General features: G+C 47.2%; 2 protein-coding genes across 2 annotated transcripts; both read left to right on the forward strand.

The window, feature by feature from the left end:
- The first annotated feature begins 5888 nt into the window (after positions 1-5888).
- LOC125514617 lies at positions 5889-6829 on the forward strand. Its single transcript, XM_048679952.1, has one exon. The coding sequence runs from the start codon at positions 6025-6027 to the stop codon at positions 6559-6561; it is 537 nt and encodes a 178-aa protein (XP_048535909.1). The 5' UTR covers positions 5889-6024; the 3' UTR covers positions 6562-6829.
- A 4559-nt stretch (positions 6830-11388) lies between these two features.
- On the forward strand, positions 11389-15910 carry LOC125514618 (5-oxoprolinase 1). Its single transcript, XM_048679953.1, has 2 exons — positions 11389-11583; positions 11950-15910. Exon 2 carries the CDS (start codon positions 11995-11997, stop codon positions 15757-15759), a length of 3765 nt encoding a protein of 1254 aa, XP_048535910.1. The 5' UTR covers positions 11389-11583; positions 11950-11994; the 3' UTR covers positions 15760-15910.
- Positions 15911-17228: the final 1318 nt, after the last annotated feature.

The raw sequence follows: 17228 nt of genomic DNA on the forward strand, positions 1-17228 counted from the left end.
AGGGAATGCATTATGGAGTAGCAATTATATGATGGGTTGCGAGAGTGACAGAAGATTAAACTCTAGTTTATGCGCTATTCCGTAAGGGGCCAATTGGATCCAAAAGTTTAATGCTATGGCTAGAATTTATTCTTAATACTTTTCTTGTAGTTGCGGATGCTTGCGGGAGGGTTAATCATAAGTAGGAGGTTTGTTCAAGTAAGAACAACACCTAAGCACCGGTCCACCCATATATCAAATTATCAAAGTAACGAACACAAATCGAACCAATATGATGAAAGTGACTAGATGAAATTCCCGTGTATCCTCAAGAACACTTTGCTTATCATAAGAGACCATTTTGGCCTGTCCTTTGCCTAAAAAGGATTGGGATACCTTGCTGCATTTTTGCTACTACTATCGTTACTTGCTCGTTGCAAATTATCTTGCTATCAAACTACTCCGCTACTTACAATTTCAGCACTTGCAGACATTATCTTGCTGAAAACCACTTGCCATTTCCTTCTGCTCCTCGTTGGGTTCGACACTCTTACTTATCGAAAAGATCTACAATTGATCCCCTATACTTGTGGGTCATCAGTAAGCCGTAAAGCATGGTGCACTAAACTATCAAGTAGTCATCATACCGAGCTTGTCAAACGTTCATAATGTTTGCATCTGCTCCTGCAATAGGTCTGTCACCTAGCGGTGCATCACGAACATAATTCTTCTGTGTAGCAATGAGGATAATCCTCAGATCATGAACCCAGTCCGCATCGTTGCTACTATCATGTTTCAACTTAGTTTTCTCTAGGAACATATCAAAAATAAAACATGGGAGCTATACGCGAGCTATTGATCTACAACATAGATATGCAAATACCATCAGGCCTAAGTTCATGATAAATTAAGTTCAATTAATCATATTACTTAAGAACTCCCACTTAGATAGACATCCCTCAAGTCATCTAAATGATCACGTGATCCATATCAACTAAACCATGTCCGATCATCATGTGAGATGGTGTAGTCTTCAATGGTGAACATCTCTATGTTGATCATATCTACTATATGATTCACGTTTGACATTTTGGTATCTAGTGTTCCGAGGCCATGTCTGTACATGCTAGGCTCGTCAAGTTTAACCCGAGTATTTCGCACGTGCAAAACTGTCTTGCACCCGTTGTATGTGAACGTAAAGCTTATCACAGCCGATCACCACATGGTGTCTCGGCACGACGAACTGTCGCAACGGTACATTCTCAGGGAGAACACTTATACCTTGAAATTTTAGTGAGGGATCATCTTATAATGCTACCGCCGTACTAAGAAAAATAAGACACATAAAAGATAAACATCACATGCAATCAGAATATGTGACATGATATGGCCATCATCATCTTGTGCCTTTGATCTCCATCTCCAAAGCACCTTCATGATCTCCATCGTCACGGGCTTGACACCTTGATATCCATCGTAGCGTCGTTGTCGTCTCGCCAACTATTGCTCCTACAACTATCACTAACGCATAGTGATAAAGTAAAGCAATTACATGGCGATTGCATTTCATACAATAAAGCGAAAACCATATGGCTCCTGCCAGTTGCCGATAACTTTTACAAAATATGATCATCTCATACAACAACGTATATCTCATCATGTCTTGACCATATCACATCACAACATGCCCTACAAAAACAAGTTAGACGTCCTCTACTTTGTTGTTGCAAGTTTTACGTGACTGCTACGGGCTTCTGGTAAGAACCGTTCTTACCTACGCATCAAAACCACAATGATTTTTTGTCAAGTGTGTTGTTTTAACCTTCAACAAGGACCGGCCGTAGTAAAATTCGATTCAACTAAAGTTGGAGAAACAGACACCCGCCAGCCACCTTTATGCAAAACAAGTTGCATGTCTGTCGGTGGAACCGGTCTCATGAACGTGGTCATGTAAGGTTGGTCCGGGCCGCTTCATCCAACAATACCGCCGAATCAAAATATGATGTTGGTGGTAAGCAGTATGACTATGATCGTCCACAACTCTTTGTGTTCTACTCGTGTATATCATCTACGCATAGACCTAGCCCGGATGCCACTGTTGGGGAACGTAGCATGGAATTTCAAAAATTTCCTATGATCACGCAAGATCTATCGGAGATGCATAGCAACGAGAGGGGGAGAGTGTCCACGTACCCTCGTAGACCGAAAGCAGAAGCATTAGCTTAACGCGGTTGATGTAGTCGAACGTCTTCACGATCCAACCGATCAAGCACCGAACGTACGGCACCTCGAGTTCTGCACACGTTCAGCTCGATGACATCCCTCAAATTCTTGATCCAGCAAAGTGTTGAGAGAGAGTTTCAAGACCACGACAGCATGGTGACGGTGATGGTGATGTGATCCGCGCAGGGCTTCGCCTAACCACTACGACAATATGACCGGAGGCGTAAACTGTGGAGGGGGCGCCACACACAGCTAACAATGTTTGTTGTGTGTTCTAGCGGTGCCCCCCCCACATATATATAGATAGGTTGGAGGGGAGGAGAGGTAGCCAAGGGCGTGCCCCAAGTAGGAGAAATCCTACTTGGGGTCCTCCCAATTCGGCCTCCCCCCTTTCCTATTCCTATTCGGAGTAGGAAGGGAAGAGGGGGAAGGGGGAATCATATTCCCTTTTTTCTTTCCTTCTTCCCCTTTCTTTCTCCAATTTGGCCAACTCATAGGGGGGGCACACCAGCCCCTTAGTGGCTTGTGTGTTTCCCCTCTTGGCCCATTAGGCCCATATAGTTTGCCAGGGGTTGCCCGGAACCCCTTCCGGTGATCCAATACATACCCGGTACCCCCAGAACACTTCCGGTGTTTGAATATTATCGTCCTATATATGAATCTTTACCTCTCGACCATTTAGAGACTCCTCGTCATGTCTGTGGTCTCATCCGGGACTCCAAACAACATTCGGTCACCAAATCACATAACTCATATAATACGAAATCGTCATCAAACGTTAAGCGTGCAGACCCTACGGGTTCGAGAACTATGTAGAAATGACCGAGACACTTCTCCGGTCAATAACCAACAGCAGAACCTGGATGCTCATATTGGTTCCTACATATTCTACGAAGATCTTTATCGGTCAAACCGTAATGACAACATACGTTATTCCCTTTGTCATCGATATGTTACTTGCCCGAGATTCGGTCGTCGGTATCTTCATACCTAGTTCAATCTCATTACTGGCAAGTCTCTTTACTCGTTCCGTAATGCATCATCCTGTAAGTAACTCATTAATCACATTGCTTGCAAGGCTTATCATGATGTGCATTACCGAGAGGGCCCAGAGATACCTCTCCGATACTCGGAGTGACAATCCTAATCTTGATCTATGCCAACCCAACAAACACCTTCGGAGATACCTATAGAGCATCTTTATAATCACCCAGTTATGTTGTGACGTTTGATAGCACACAAGGAATTCTTCCGGTATTCGGGAGTTGCATAATCTCATAGTCAAAGAAATATGTATTTGACATAAAGAAAGCAATAGCAATAAAACATAACGGTCATTATGCTAAGCTAACGGATGGGTCTTGTCCATCACATCATTCTCCTAATAATGTGATCCTGTTCATCAAATTACAACACATGTCTATGGTTAGGAAACTTAACCATATTTGATTAACAAGCTAGTCTAGTAGAGGCTTACTAGGGACACCGTGTTTTGTTTATGGATCCACATGTATCAAGTTTCCGGTTAATACAATTCTAGTATGAATAATAAACTTTATCATGATATAAGGAAATATAAAATAACAACTTTATTATTGCCTCTAGGGTATATTTCCTTCAAGAACCGCGCCATCTGGAGGATGGCCGACTACATCGACTCCTCGTCCTCTTCCAACGTCACCGACGGCTCTAATGACCTCCTGGCGCCGAATCCTACACAGCCGGCTACAACTGTGCCAATGACCGTGAGGGCAAAGGCCGGCAAGAAAGTGGTGAAGAAGCTCGACCCTCTCCATCTTTATTTTGGTTTTTTAGTAATTTTAGTTTAGAACTATGTTTCTGGACTGAAGTGTGGTGCTTTTTTGTCTAATGTTCGGATTATGTGGATTTGTATGTCCGTTTGTTTATTTCATTGATCACCTATCATAATAGCTTTCACGTTGTTTGCCTAGTACTTCCTCCTTTCCATAATGTAGTGCATCCACACTTTTCGAGATTTAAACTTAACCATAAATTTAACCAGCATGGGTGATTGCGGCGGGAGCAAAAATTATACCATTGAAAACTTCTTCTGAATACGAATTCATACCATTGAAAATTTCTTTTGAATACGAATCTGTACCATTGAAAACTTCTTTTGAATATGAATTCAATGGTATAATTTTTGCTCTCGCCGCAGTCATCCATGTTAGTTAAATTTATTATTAAATTTAAATCTCAAAAAGCACGAGTGCACTATATTATGAAATGAAGGGAGCATAAATTAGTGTTTTCAGATATGAGATAAACGACTGTGGACCGAGTTGAAGATTAACCAGTCACCATGTACGGACGCGTCCGCGGCAGATTTATATGGTGTCGTGTTTGGTATGTATGGCTGGAGATGCTGTTATATGCCTGAGATACTGGACGGTACGATGGCTACTCCATGGCTTGCTGTGGCCCATTGGTGATCGATCGGTCGATCGTATCCAAACACGCACGCTCGATCAGGTCCATCTGCTTTCTTTCTTATCCTTTGGGATGGGGCGGTCAATAGCGGTCCTTTCTCCATTCCTCTCTACATATTTGAGACAAAAGTTATCTGAGACAAAAGTGAATCCTGATCATCATCATTCTGAAAAGAAGAATCGACAGCCATGATCAAACTGATACCTGAACGGATAGACGAAGACACAGCCCAATTCGCTGTGGTATGCCTGGAGCTGCGGCCACAAGGAATCCAGATCCAGGCTGCTGCTTGGCCTGGACTCGAAAAAAGATAGACCCACGCTGGTCTACATAATTAAGCGTTCCCTTAAGCGTATTATACAACGAACTGACAGCAGAAAGATAGACAGCTATTTGGCCTGAACACGAACAAGCGCCATTATCGTCTCCCGTCAAAACCTGCTCACGTACAGTACATGCACAGTCAGCCGCCAGCAGTGCAATGATCATGCTGCCTGTCAGCAAAATCAATTCCTTAATCATACAGTGCCAGAGTCCATGCAGCTGCGAGTAAGCAAAACCTCGTGCCGGCGAATCCGCGGGCCGTTCGCGGCGCAAATGGCACGCCGCTCGCAACCGCTTCGCACGACCGGCAGCAGCAAGATCTCCCGCTCCCCGTCACCCGCAGGACAGAGCGCCCGATGTGTCCCGGCCAGCTTCGTCCCCCGGTGTCCGCGCTGTCGCTTCGATCCCTTCCGACTCCACCCGGCGCACTTCATCATTCACTAAAGCAAAAGGCGCAGATAAATGTGATCTTTTTGGATAAAAAAGCACGGGATGAAATGAATCTCATGTGACTAGTAACGCACTACTATGCCGATCGCCGTCAGAAACAACCGTGAAGCAGCCTGAAGCTGAATGTTTCTCCAACGCCACCACCGGATAATAATAGTAAAAGATCCACAGCCTGTTGATCGGACCGTGTCATGTTTACCACGACTCCAAGTGGACAGTGCCAACGAGCAACCTCTTCGCTGATCTGCTGCGAGACGAGGGAGAAAAGTAGTAAGCGTGTCAGTTTTTTTTTTAAGAATTAGGAAGCGTGTCAGCTTGGTAACAAAAGATCTACTCTGGCGAACGTTGGGCCCCGCGGATTCCGGCCCACGTCAGCCGGCCGCGCCCACCGTTGACTCCCCCACCCCGCCCACGGCCTGCCCGCGGCGGGCGGCCCCCCGATAAAAGGCCCGCACGCCATCCGCTGCCACGACACGGCGCAACTGCACGACAGGCCGAAGAGACCAGACCCAACCACATCGGCTCGGCGGCCGGCGCAGGGGTTTCCTTCCCTCCTTCCATCCACGATCCACGGCCGCGGCGAGGCGAGGCGAGGCGATGGACGCCGACCACGGCGGCGGTGTAGACGAGGCGGAGGCGGCCTTCTTCGCGCGCCGGGGCAGCCGGTGCTGCTGCTTCCCCTGCTGGCCCTCCTCCGCGCCCTCCTCGTCCTCCGCGCTCTCCCACCAGCGCGCCGGCGGCGGGGCGGCGGCGGCGACGCTGGGCGGGGAGGAGGAGCACTGGTGGCAGGGCGCGGTGGACGCGCTGCTCAAGGTGCGGGAGTGGTCGGAGCTGGCGGCGGGCCCGCGCTGGAAGACCTTCATCCGGCGCTTCGGCCGCGGCCCCCGCCCGCACCACCACGCCTTCGGCGGCGCCCGCAAGCTCAACTACGACGCGCTCAGCTATGCGCTCAACTTCGACGAGGGCCACGGCGCCACCCCCGACGCCGGCGGCGACCACGCCGGCGGCTACCGCGACTTCTCCTCCCGCTTCGCCGCCCCGCCCGCCTCCGCCAAGTCCTCCATGGACCTCGGCGGCCGCGACGCGCCGCCGCTCTTCCCCCCGCCGCCCGCCGACGGCGCCCCGCGGGCCTGACCTCCCCTCCGCCCCCCGTCCCCCCGGATCACACAACACCACAGGGAAAGTAAAGGTATCGGTCGATGGATGATGGTGGTCAAACTTCAAACTTTCAAAGCGTGGCAAAAAGACGGTGGCCTTTTCTCGGATGGTTCGGCTGCGATGGGGATCGTTTCTTTCTTCCAGTTCTTTCTCTCCTCTCCTGCTCCCATGATTGATTGATATTTCGTCGCTGTACAAAGAAAAACGAAGAAGAAGAGAATCCATTGTTACATTCGTTGTCATACTTATTCATCCGTCTTATCAAAGTTTTGTCCCCGATTACGGCTGAGAAATTCTTCACTCGCGTCAGCAATTTCGCCATTGTTTTGCTTTGCATAAACAAAAGTTGAGTGTCCGGCCGGAAACTTGCGCGATTGGTAAGAAGAAGAGGAATTCTGAGCCGAATTCTAAACGCTTGGCGTGCTCCAGCTGGGACTGATTGCGACCCAAGAAACGACGGGTGACCTTCGGCTGGAGGCGTTCGAGAGCCAGGATAGAGATGCTTGTCGCGACCGTGCACGTCTTGCACGAGACGGCGGTGTTCTTGGCCTCTTGGGACGCATGTCCCCACTTTTCTCAAGCCTTCCACGGCTCGGTACATGTGAACGATTATCAATCGCTGTTACTCCTCGCTGTGAATTGGATGGTGGAGGGAATTGATGTGAATTCATCGCGGGAGCCGTGATCTCGAGAGAATCACGGACCGCGGTATCGAATTCCAGACGGACAGCCTTGCTTGATGTTAACCTCCAACCATCCATGGCCGGACCAGAATAGAATGCTCCTGGGTTGTCGTGTGGATACAGGTCGCACTGGGAGCACAAAGTACTCCTACAAACTTTGAATGGTTTGTGCAATGAAGCCATCATCAGCCCATAGTGGATTCCTCCCTGGAGTATGTAGACCATCTTTGACAAATATGAAAACCATACGCCATGCTCATCAATCATGGTCAGGTGCATGAATATATGTAGCATCATCTTAACTTTGTCACGACCCACGGCTGTGACGAGCTCATGCAGTGCTCCGTCCATTTCAATCATGCAGAGGAATAATAATCCTAGTCTCAGGGCTTTGTTGGGTATTGCAATGCTGATCTGTGCCGAGTGCTCTGCCATCAGATTTTGTAAGGGGCGAACCTGGCTTTCCAACAGAAAGTATATGTTATAAGCTGTATCATACCATCAGATATGACAACTAACAGCAGCAACTGAAAACTATGGTGTAAACAAACAAACAATGATGATGCACTGCCGTATCAGCATCTGGTTGATGGATGATTGCAGCAGCTGTGTGGGCATCTGGTAGTATGTTCATCCCTAGTAGTTGAACACTAATCATTTCCACACAAATACATAATTTAGTAGACCAGTAGCATTAGCAGTAGTAGCTCACATCTCAAAAGCAAACTGCTGGAATTATTGTCGGCGTCTCCGGTTGTTTAATCATCAGTATGGGTGTGTGTGTGGAGGGCTGTCAGTTGTCACCTCTTCTTGCTGTCTGATTAAGTATGCTGGCTATCATGATATGATAATCAGATAACGTACATAACTTGCACTGTTCCACACCACTTACAGCTTTCTGTCAGATAACAACATTATAAAATCTCGAGTGCAGCCAGAAACCTGGCAATCTCGAGTAAGCAGAAGGTGGCGGGATTTCGATTTGGATGCCGAATACTTGCGGACACGATGGGCTGAACAGGGTGCAAGGGTGCAGGGATCGAACGGAACTGCAGAAATTGCACTGAAATTTCAGTGGACATAAGCCGATGCAGAGCATGAATTGGAACAACGGCTCGAGAGACTGGCGCTGAAAGAAATTAACGGTGAGAGCATTCTGGCAACAGTTTAATTAACCATGTGTGCGTGCAGGCAAACACCCTGATCGGATCCCTGACAAGGCAGCAAACAGGACTGCAATGTGGCATGACTCATGTGTCATGCCCCAGATGCCATCGACAGATGCAGTTTATTCGACGTTGATCTTGGCTGGTGAATGCATTTTCTATAAAATTTTACTATCCAAATAGGGCTACAACATAACATGAAAGAAAGGGAGGTCGTTGGTACGTGAGATAGGTCTATTTGACCCCTAAACTATGTCTTTTTGGACACTTCTCTCTTTATTTCATTTTTTGGTCTATTGTAGCTTGTCCGTGTCCGGTAATCCACATCTGAGTCCAGGCTCAAATATCCCGTGAGCAGTAAATTCTGGAAATAGCAACACAAATTAGAAAAAAACTATTTTTTTAATTCAAGATGGTCGAGTTTTCTAGGAGCGTGTAAATTTTCATGCTCAAATGCAAGGATTGAAAAGGCGGTAGGCGTAAGTGAGGCGGTTGGCCTTCGCCTAATGCCTAGGCGGTGCCTAAGCGCACTAGGCACGGCCTAGGCGGTAATATTGTTTTTACTCCTGGTATATATGTGATTATTATATGGGTGTTGATATTAGTTTAGGACATATAAATAAGTGAATTACTGCCATTGGAATATAACCTGTTTGATATGTCAGTGTAGTATGTGGCATGATTTCTTGCTTGGGTAGGCAATTCCTTACTTACCCTGCCTAGACCTCCATTTATACCCTAGACGAGGCGTTTGGCAATTGCCTAGTGCCTAGGCGTGCCTAAGCGTCTCCTAGGCATTGCCTTTTTCAACAGAGCTCAAATGATATTTCGAGAAGCTCATACAAAAAAAGTAGGGCCTAAGCAACGCAACTTTTCAAAGTTTCTCCCAGAGACATTTTTTCTCTTTTCTTTTTGCCACGAGCTCCTCACCCATCTGAGGTAAAGAAAATGTTTTTTAATGAATTTACTGTTCACGCATGGGTGTGCGTGCATTGATGTTGTCTTGTGCATCTCAACTCTGCTAGGTCGGGTGGGTGCCCATTGTGTTTGTATCCTCCTAATGCTTTACTTTGAGCCAATAAAATCCATACTTTGTCGATAAAAGAAACTTCGGGGCTTAGGGTTGACCGCCGTCACTAGGTGGCGCCCAAAAATCAAGCTACCTATTTAAGAAAAGTATACCAAGGGTTGCAATCCTACAAAATTCATTAGAAACCCCTTTACATCAAAATCAAATAAGCAAAGAATCAAACCATCGCAAATACCCTAGCCGGCAGCAAGTCTCCTCCACGCCGCCGCCTGCCCTCCCTCCCCTCTTATTTCCCGTCCAACAGTTCATTGGCCGCTAGAGGAGTAGGGACTTCTCCCTTCCATTTTTTAAGGTCGAATGTGTTCTTGTTTTTCTTAGATTTTCTGTTAGCTTGGTGTGTCAACAACGGGGTGGCGGCGATGTGCATTGGGATAAAGTCTCTTCTGTCCCTTCCTACCTCAACGACATCTTACTCAGTTCCAAGCGAAGGGCCTATGAGTGTAGGTGTCATCAGATTTGTTGACTCTTTTCAGATATTACCAACTGGCGTGTCAATCAATGAAAACCGTTGGCTGAATTTTGGTGTGACGACTTCGACATGTTCTTTCGAGTTATTTTGCGGCATGGCTTGATTTCTCTACCCATCTGGACTGATGGTGAAGAACTGCAAGCATGCATTGCGTGAAATAATGCCTCAACTAATGTTTCTTCGGTGGCTACTAGATCTTATTTTCCAGTGATGATTGGCTATTGCCTCCTTCAAAGCGTGTTATGGGCAAAGCGTTTGTAGTGTCCATTTCCCTTACTATTGGTCCACTATGTTTTTCAAACTCCAGCAGGCTGCGTGCAATCGAATGAAAAATACAACCAATATGATCTTTTATGTAAGTTTATTTTTTTACTGATTGTTTTTGTCTTGATGCCTTTACATAGTACCGTTAACTTTGTTTTATTTAATGATATCTGTTTTTTAAATGCCACTCAAAAGCCCAAGGGCGTTTGATATTTGATATTTATCAAGAAAAATAGTAGACAATACAAATGAACGAGACACAATACAATATGTAAAAATAATAAAATTACATAGAAAATCATACTAGTCATCTTCTTCCTTCACTTGTTCGTCGTCCGTCGAAACTTTAAAAATACACTAAACATGCAATGAGCGACATGGACACATGCAAACTCCATTGTCATACAAGACTTTGAAGATCATAATAGCCACTCGCTGCAAACAATAAGATCTCGTAGCTGCTGAAGGAATTTCGGTTAGGGCAACATTCCACGCAGCATAGACCACAATCCTTCACAGCCAATCCAAAGGGTTATAAAAACAGGACATTGTTGTGGGACAAAATAAATGAAGAGGTTGAAATCCCACCCGAATAATCAGCCAACTGTTTCCTGTCTTAGACACATCAACTGCCAAGATCCAAAGAGAACCAACAGATCTGGCAAAGCTTACCGTCACACGCCCTTCGTTGAAGCTGAATTGAACTCCCTTGAGATAGACAGAGGCCGAAGAGACCTTATTCCAGTTCCACGTTGTCGCCGCCATCTAGCCGATGCCGCTATGGAAACAAAATCTAAAAAAACACACGACTTACTAGAAAAAACAATGAAGAGGACAGGTCCCCACTACTCTAACCCTCGGCGTGGCCGCCAAAAGGAAGAGAGGAAAGAGTCGTGAAGACGCTGCAAAAAAACCCCTCACAAGAGTATTTTGAGTTTGATTTCGTCGACAATAATATTCAGTTTTATGGATTTTTGGTGCCTTTTCTCAATAATATTATTTTGAAATGGCAAACTTCTGAAGAAAAATCCTTGAAAATTAGCAAACCTTACCCAAAACCCTTGTGTGAAATGAGAGTCTTGTGTGCAAAAACGACCCCAGAAAACAGAAAAATCGCCGTGTCACCCCTCCTTATCCTCTTCGTTTCCTTTTTCGATTTTGCCTCCCCACTCCAGTGTCGACGGCCACGGCGGCAAGGCCACCACCGCCGAGCAGAAGACGGCTCGACGCCTACTTCCCCCGGCTCCCAGATTCTCACGGCACCATCACCCCTCGCCGCCGGACGCTCCCCCGAGCCCCTCGCCGTCGGAGCACGCCACCGCGAAGGTATTCTTCTCCCACAGCCCCCCCCCCCCCCCCCCCCCCCCCCCCCCCCCCCCCCCCCCCCCCCCCCCCCCCCCCCCTACTAAACTGGAGTGGAGATCCGTCCGGGATTGGGTTGATTCCTTCCGCCGGTAGAGTACTCTAGCTTGCTTGGATCGTTGGAAGAAGTTTGTTCTAGTCTTCGCTGCTGTGAGCAATCTAATCTAAATCGTTATATCTGGGATGAGATACTCCAGTTGATCCCATGGTTGGATTTTTTTGTACTCCAGTGGATCCAGTTTCCTACGGATTCGTTTGCTCGGCGGAGTAATGCTAGCTGGTTGCAGGTTATAGGCAGTTACTAACGACCATGTTGTTTAATGCTTTCAGAGGACTCAGATTCCCGGGGTGTTTGATATCTGAGGAGGGGGGAAGATGGGCAGCGTGGACAAGTTCAGGTTCTGCATTGATCGGGGCGGCACGTTCACCGACATCTATGCCGAGGTCCCCGGCAGGCCGGAAGGCTATGTCATGAAGCTCCTCTCCGTCGATCCGTCCAACTATGACGATGCTCCGATAGAGGGGATCAGGAGGATTCTAGAGGAGTTTTCTGGTGAAAGAATCCCCCGGTCGTCCAAGATCCCAACCGGCATGATCGACTGGATCCGGATGGGCACCACGGTGGCCACAAACGCGCTTCTTGAGAGGAAGGGTGAGAGGATCGCGCTCTGTGTCACCCGGGGCTTTAAGGACTTGCTTCAGATTGGTAACCAGGCCCGGCCGAACATATTCGACCTCAAGGTCTTGAAGCCTTCGAATCTCTACGAGGAGGTGGTCGAGGTCGATGAGCGGGTTGAACTTGTTCTTGATGGTGAGAGGGATGATTCAGCTATTGAAGGGATCTCAGGGGAATTGGTCAGGGTGGCGAAGCCAGTTGATGTGGAGTCATTGAAGCCTTTACTTAAAGGTTTGCTTGACAAGGGTATACGGTGTCTGGCGGTGGTGCTGATGCATTCATATACCTATCCCCATCATGAGCTCCTCATCGAGAAACTAGCCCTGGAAATGGGATTTAAGCATGTATCTTTGTCTTCGTCGTTGACACCGATGGTACGCGCAGTACCTCGGGGCCTCACAGCCAGTGTGGATGCTTATCTAACACCAGTCATCAAAGAGTACCTATCAGCATTCATGTCAAGATTTGAAGGGGGAGCTGAACAAGTCAATGTGCTGTTTATGCAGTCAGATGGTGGTCTTGCCCCAGAGAGCAGATTCTCTGGGCACAAAGCAGTATTGTCAGGCCCTGCAGGTGGTGTTGTTGGCTACTCACAGACCTTGTTTGAACTTGAGACATCAAAGCCACTCATTGGGTTTGACATGGGAGGTACATCCACCGATGTGAGCCGCTATGATGGAAGCTATGAACAAGTTCTTGAGACCCAAATTGCTGGGGCAATCATTCAAGCTCCCCAGCTTGACATAAACACAGTGGCTGCTGGTGGCGGATCAAAGCTTAAGTTTCAGTTCGGAGCCTTCAAGGTTGGGCCAGAATCGGTTGGAGCACACCCTGGTCCAGTTTGCTACAGGAAAGGTGGTGAGCTGGCAATTACTGATGCCAACTTGATCTTGGGGACCGTTATTCCTGAGTACTTCCCATCCATATTTGGTCCTAATGAAAATTTACCCCTTGATTATGAGGCTACAAAAAAGGCATTTGAGGAACTTGCTGTTGAGATAAACTCTTATCGGAAGAGTCAGGACCCATCGGTGAAGGGCATGACAATTGAGGAGATTGCTCTTGGGTTCGTCAATGTTGCAAACGAGGCAATGTGCCGACCTATACGCCAGTTGACAGAAATGAAGGGGCATGATACTAAGAACCATGCACTAGCGTGCTTTGGTGGTGCAGGTCCTCAGCATGCATGCGCTATAGCAAGGTCCCTAGGCATGTCTGAGTTACTTATTCATCGTTATTGTGGCATATTGAGTGCATACGGGATGGGCCTTGCTGATGTTATTGAAGATCTGCAAGAACCATATTCTGCTGTTTATAACACAGATTCTGCCGCAGAGGCATCTCGAAGAGTAGCTCATTTGGTAAAGCAGGTGAAAGAAAAGCTAGTGGAGCAGGGATTTGGAGATGAGAGCATCAGGACAGATTCATACTTGAACTTGAGGTACGAGGGAACTGATACAGCAATCATGGTTAAAGAGCCCGAGAAAGACTCTGGATGTGATTATGCGGATGAGTTTGTTAAAATGTTTCAACAAGAGTATGGCTTCAAATTATTACACAGAAATATACTCATATGCGATGTAAGAGTCCAGGGTGTTGGTGCCACCAACATTTTGCAACCTCGTGAACTGACGCCAATATCAACTAAACCCTTGCAAGAAAGTTCATGCAAAATTTATTTTTCACATGGATGGCAAGAAACTCCACTGTACAAGCTCGAGAATTTGGGTTATGGACATGTCTTGGAGGGCCCTGTGGTTATTATGAATGGGAATAGTACAGTGATAGTAGAAAAAGACTGCAAGGCTGTCATCACTAAGTATGGCAACATAAGAATTGAGATCGGTGCATCTCTGAGTACTGTAGAAATATCAGAAACAGTAGCTGATGTAGTTCAACTTTCTATCTTTAACCACCGATTCATGGGTATTGCTGAACAGATGGGTCGGACACTTCAAAGAACTTCCATTTCTACAAACATAAAGGAACGGCTGGACTTCTCTTGTGCTTTATTTGGTTCAGATGGTGGCCTTGTTGCAAACGCCCCTCATGTTCCTGTACACTTAGGAGCCATGTCTAGCACTGTATGCTGGCAACTTAGTTATTGGGGTGATAACCTGCATGAGGGCGATGTTCTTGTTACAAACCATCCATGCTCTGGGGGTAGCCATCTGCCAGATATCACAGTTGTCACACCAGTGTTTAATGATGGTAAGCTGATCTTTTTTGTTGCTAGTAGAGGTCACCATGCAGAGATTGGAGGTATCACGCCAGGAAGCATGCCTCCTTTCTCAAAATGTATCTCGGAGGAAGGTGCTGCCATCAAAGCGTTTAAACTTGTGGAAAGGGGTGTTTTCCAAGAGGAAGGAATAGTTCAGTTGCTGCAGTCACCCTGTTCTGATGAACTTACCGGTGATAAGATTCCAGGAACACGCAAGATCGCGGACAATCTTTCTGATCTCCGTGCTCAGGTGGCAGCAAACCAACGAGGAATAACACTTATCAAAGAACTGATAAATCAGTATGGCTTGATCACAGTGCAGTCTTATATGAATCACGTCCAAAAGAATGCCGAGGTAGCTGTGAGAGAGATGCTCAAGGTAGTCGCATCTAGAGTTGAAAAGGAGACAGGGTCTTGTGTTATTGAAGATGAAGACTACATGGATGATGGCTCTGTGCTCCATTTGAAGCTCACCCTTGATTCTCGTCGAGGTGAGGCTACCTTTGACTTTGAGGGCACCAGTCCTGAGGTGTATGGTAACTGGAATGCTCCTGAAGCAGTAACAGCAGCTGCTGTCATATACTCCCTGCGATGCTTGGTGGACGTAGATATACCCTTGAATCAAGGTTGCCTAGCTCCTGTCAAGATCATCATCCCCAAAGGCTCTTTTCTTTCACCAAGCGACAAAGCAGCAGTGGTTGGCGGCAATGTGTTAACCTCTCAGAGGGTGACAGACATTGTCCTAATGGCGTTCGAAGCCTGTGCCTGCTCCCAGGGCTGCATGAACAACTTGACCTTTGGAGATGACACTTTTGGTTACTACGAGACTATCGGAGGTGGCTGTGGTGCCGGGCCGAGCTGGAATGGTACAAGTGGTGTTCAGTGTCACATGACGAACACAAGGATGACTGATCCAGAGATCTTTGAGCAGCGGTACCCGGTTCTTTTGCACAAATTTAGCATCAGAGAGAGCAGCGGAGGTTCTGGTTTCCACAGAGGCGGTGATGGCCTTGTAAGGGAGATTGAATTCCGCCGCCCTGTTGTTGTGAGCATTCTTTCTGAGAGGCGGGTGCATGCTCCCAGGGGACTGAAGGGAGGGGAAAATGGAGCCCGTGGCGCAAACTATCTAGTCAGGAAAGATGGCCGCAGAGTTTTCCTTGGAGGGAAGAATACTGTCACAGTTAATGCCGGTGAGATTCTTCAGATTCTCACTCCTGGTGGTGGCGGTTTCGGCTCTCCTTGATGGTGTCCTTGTGGACGCTCATCTGCCTTGTTTTCTATTTACATAGAATAAAGCTTGCACATACATTATCTGGTACAGATCCCAGCTGTTATCGATGCTTCTGAGGCACTAGAGCTGAATAAATCATGATCATTGCTTGCTTTTATCCGAACTACTTTTGCTCGGCGTTCTAATTTGGCCTACTAATATGCTGAATCATGTTGTCCATGAACTGTGCTGCTTGTTTCCTTCCTGCATGGTTCACTTTTGGTCTCCACTTCTCATGCTGCCATCTATGCTCATGACAGTACAGACAAACAAAATCATATCTAATCATTGCCCCTGGTGCCTTGAAGCTTTACTGTTTGCAACACATCCATTCTGTTAATTGTTTGTTATTTTTCAGTTCTGTGATCTTTGGGATGGTACCGACCAATATTGTCCGTTTATCTATGAGGAACTGTGACACAATTTTATGCTACTAGCTTTTCTGTAGTACTCGCATTAGGCACTCTATAGAGGTTCATAATGTTGGATATCGGGCTCAAATTGGTCTGCCTGAAAAGAGCGAATATGAGAGCATCTGGCGCCTCAAACAACCGGACGGACGGCCTGGTCAGTGGCCGGTCAAAAAAATGTGTCCCAGATTTGCACCTTAAACCAGCCTCAAACGCCCAGGTTGAACTATACCCTTCATATCCAGCCCAAATCTGGGGCGAATATGGGGAGGCCTGGGTGCTTCTGCCAAGTCGGAGCCGGAGCACGTTGGCCCACCCTCCTCCACATATATTCTTTTCCCGTTTGCTTTCCGGACCAAATCTTAGCCACTCCACCCCTCTCAGTCCAGTCGTCACCCAAGCTCGTGAATTTGAACTGCTAAAAAAAAGCTCGTGAATTTGAAAAATGTTCGTGATTTCAAAAAATGCTCGTGAACTTAAGAAATGTTAAGAATTTCAAAAGTGTTCCCAATTTTGAAAAATATTGGTGAATTTTGAAAATGTTTGCAATTTCAAAAAAAAATCACGAATACTAAAAATGTTCACCCCAACCTGTTTTGGGCTCGTTGAGGAAAGAAATGTAGGTTTTGCCCATGCACACCCCAACCCAACATGATGCATAGGCCCACCCCCCTGAGTGAGAGCCGAGAGGGAGGAGAGGACACCGCACCAGAGAGCCACTTGTCTTGGGCGAGGCTTGCGAACGAAGTAGCAGCTCTCGCCTTGCCACCTCGCTCCGGAGAGCTCGCCGCCGCCTCCTCCGCCGCCAGGTAGCGTTCTTCTGCCGCGCTCCGGCCGAATCGCATCCTCGCCGCGTAGATCTCGTGTAGAGTAGAGCGATTCCAACTTGCCTAGATTTCTCGGTGTTCCCGCCCGTCGCGTTTTCCAGTTCTGCTGCGGCACCGCAGCGCAGGTGGAACCCTAGCAGTAGCCCCCGTTCCTCTGCTCTTCCCGTGCCTCCGTTGGAACCTGCCGTTCTAGATGCCTTTCTTT

The sequence above is a fragment of the Triticum urartu genome, chromosome 6 (genome assembly GCF_003073215.2).
Source record: "Triticum urartu cultivar G1812 chromosome 6, Tu2.1, whole genome shotgun sequence".
In the NCBI taxonomy this organism is placed as follows: Eukaryota; Viridiplantae; Streptophyta; class Magnoliopsida; order Poales; family Poaceae; genus Triticum; species Triticum urartu.

Coding starts and splice junctions, on each gene's coding strand:
- LOC125514617 (XM_048679952.1), top strand. CDS start 6,025: ATGGACGCCGACCACGGCGGCGGTGTAGACGAGGCGGAGGCGGCCTTC.
- LOC125514618 (XM_048679953.1), top strand. CDS start 11,995: ATGGGCAGCGTGGACAAGTTCAGGTTCTGCATTGATCGGGGCGGCACG.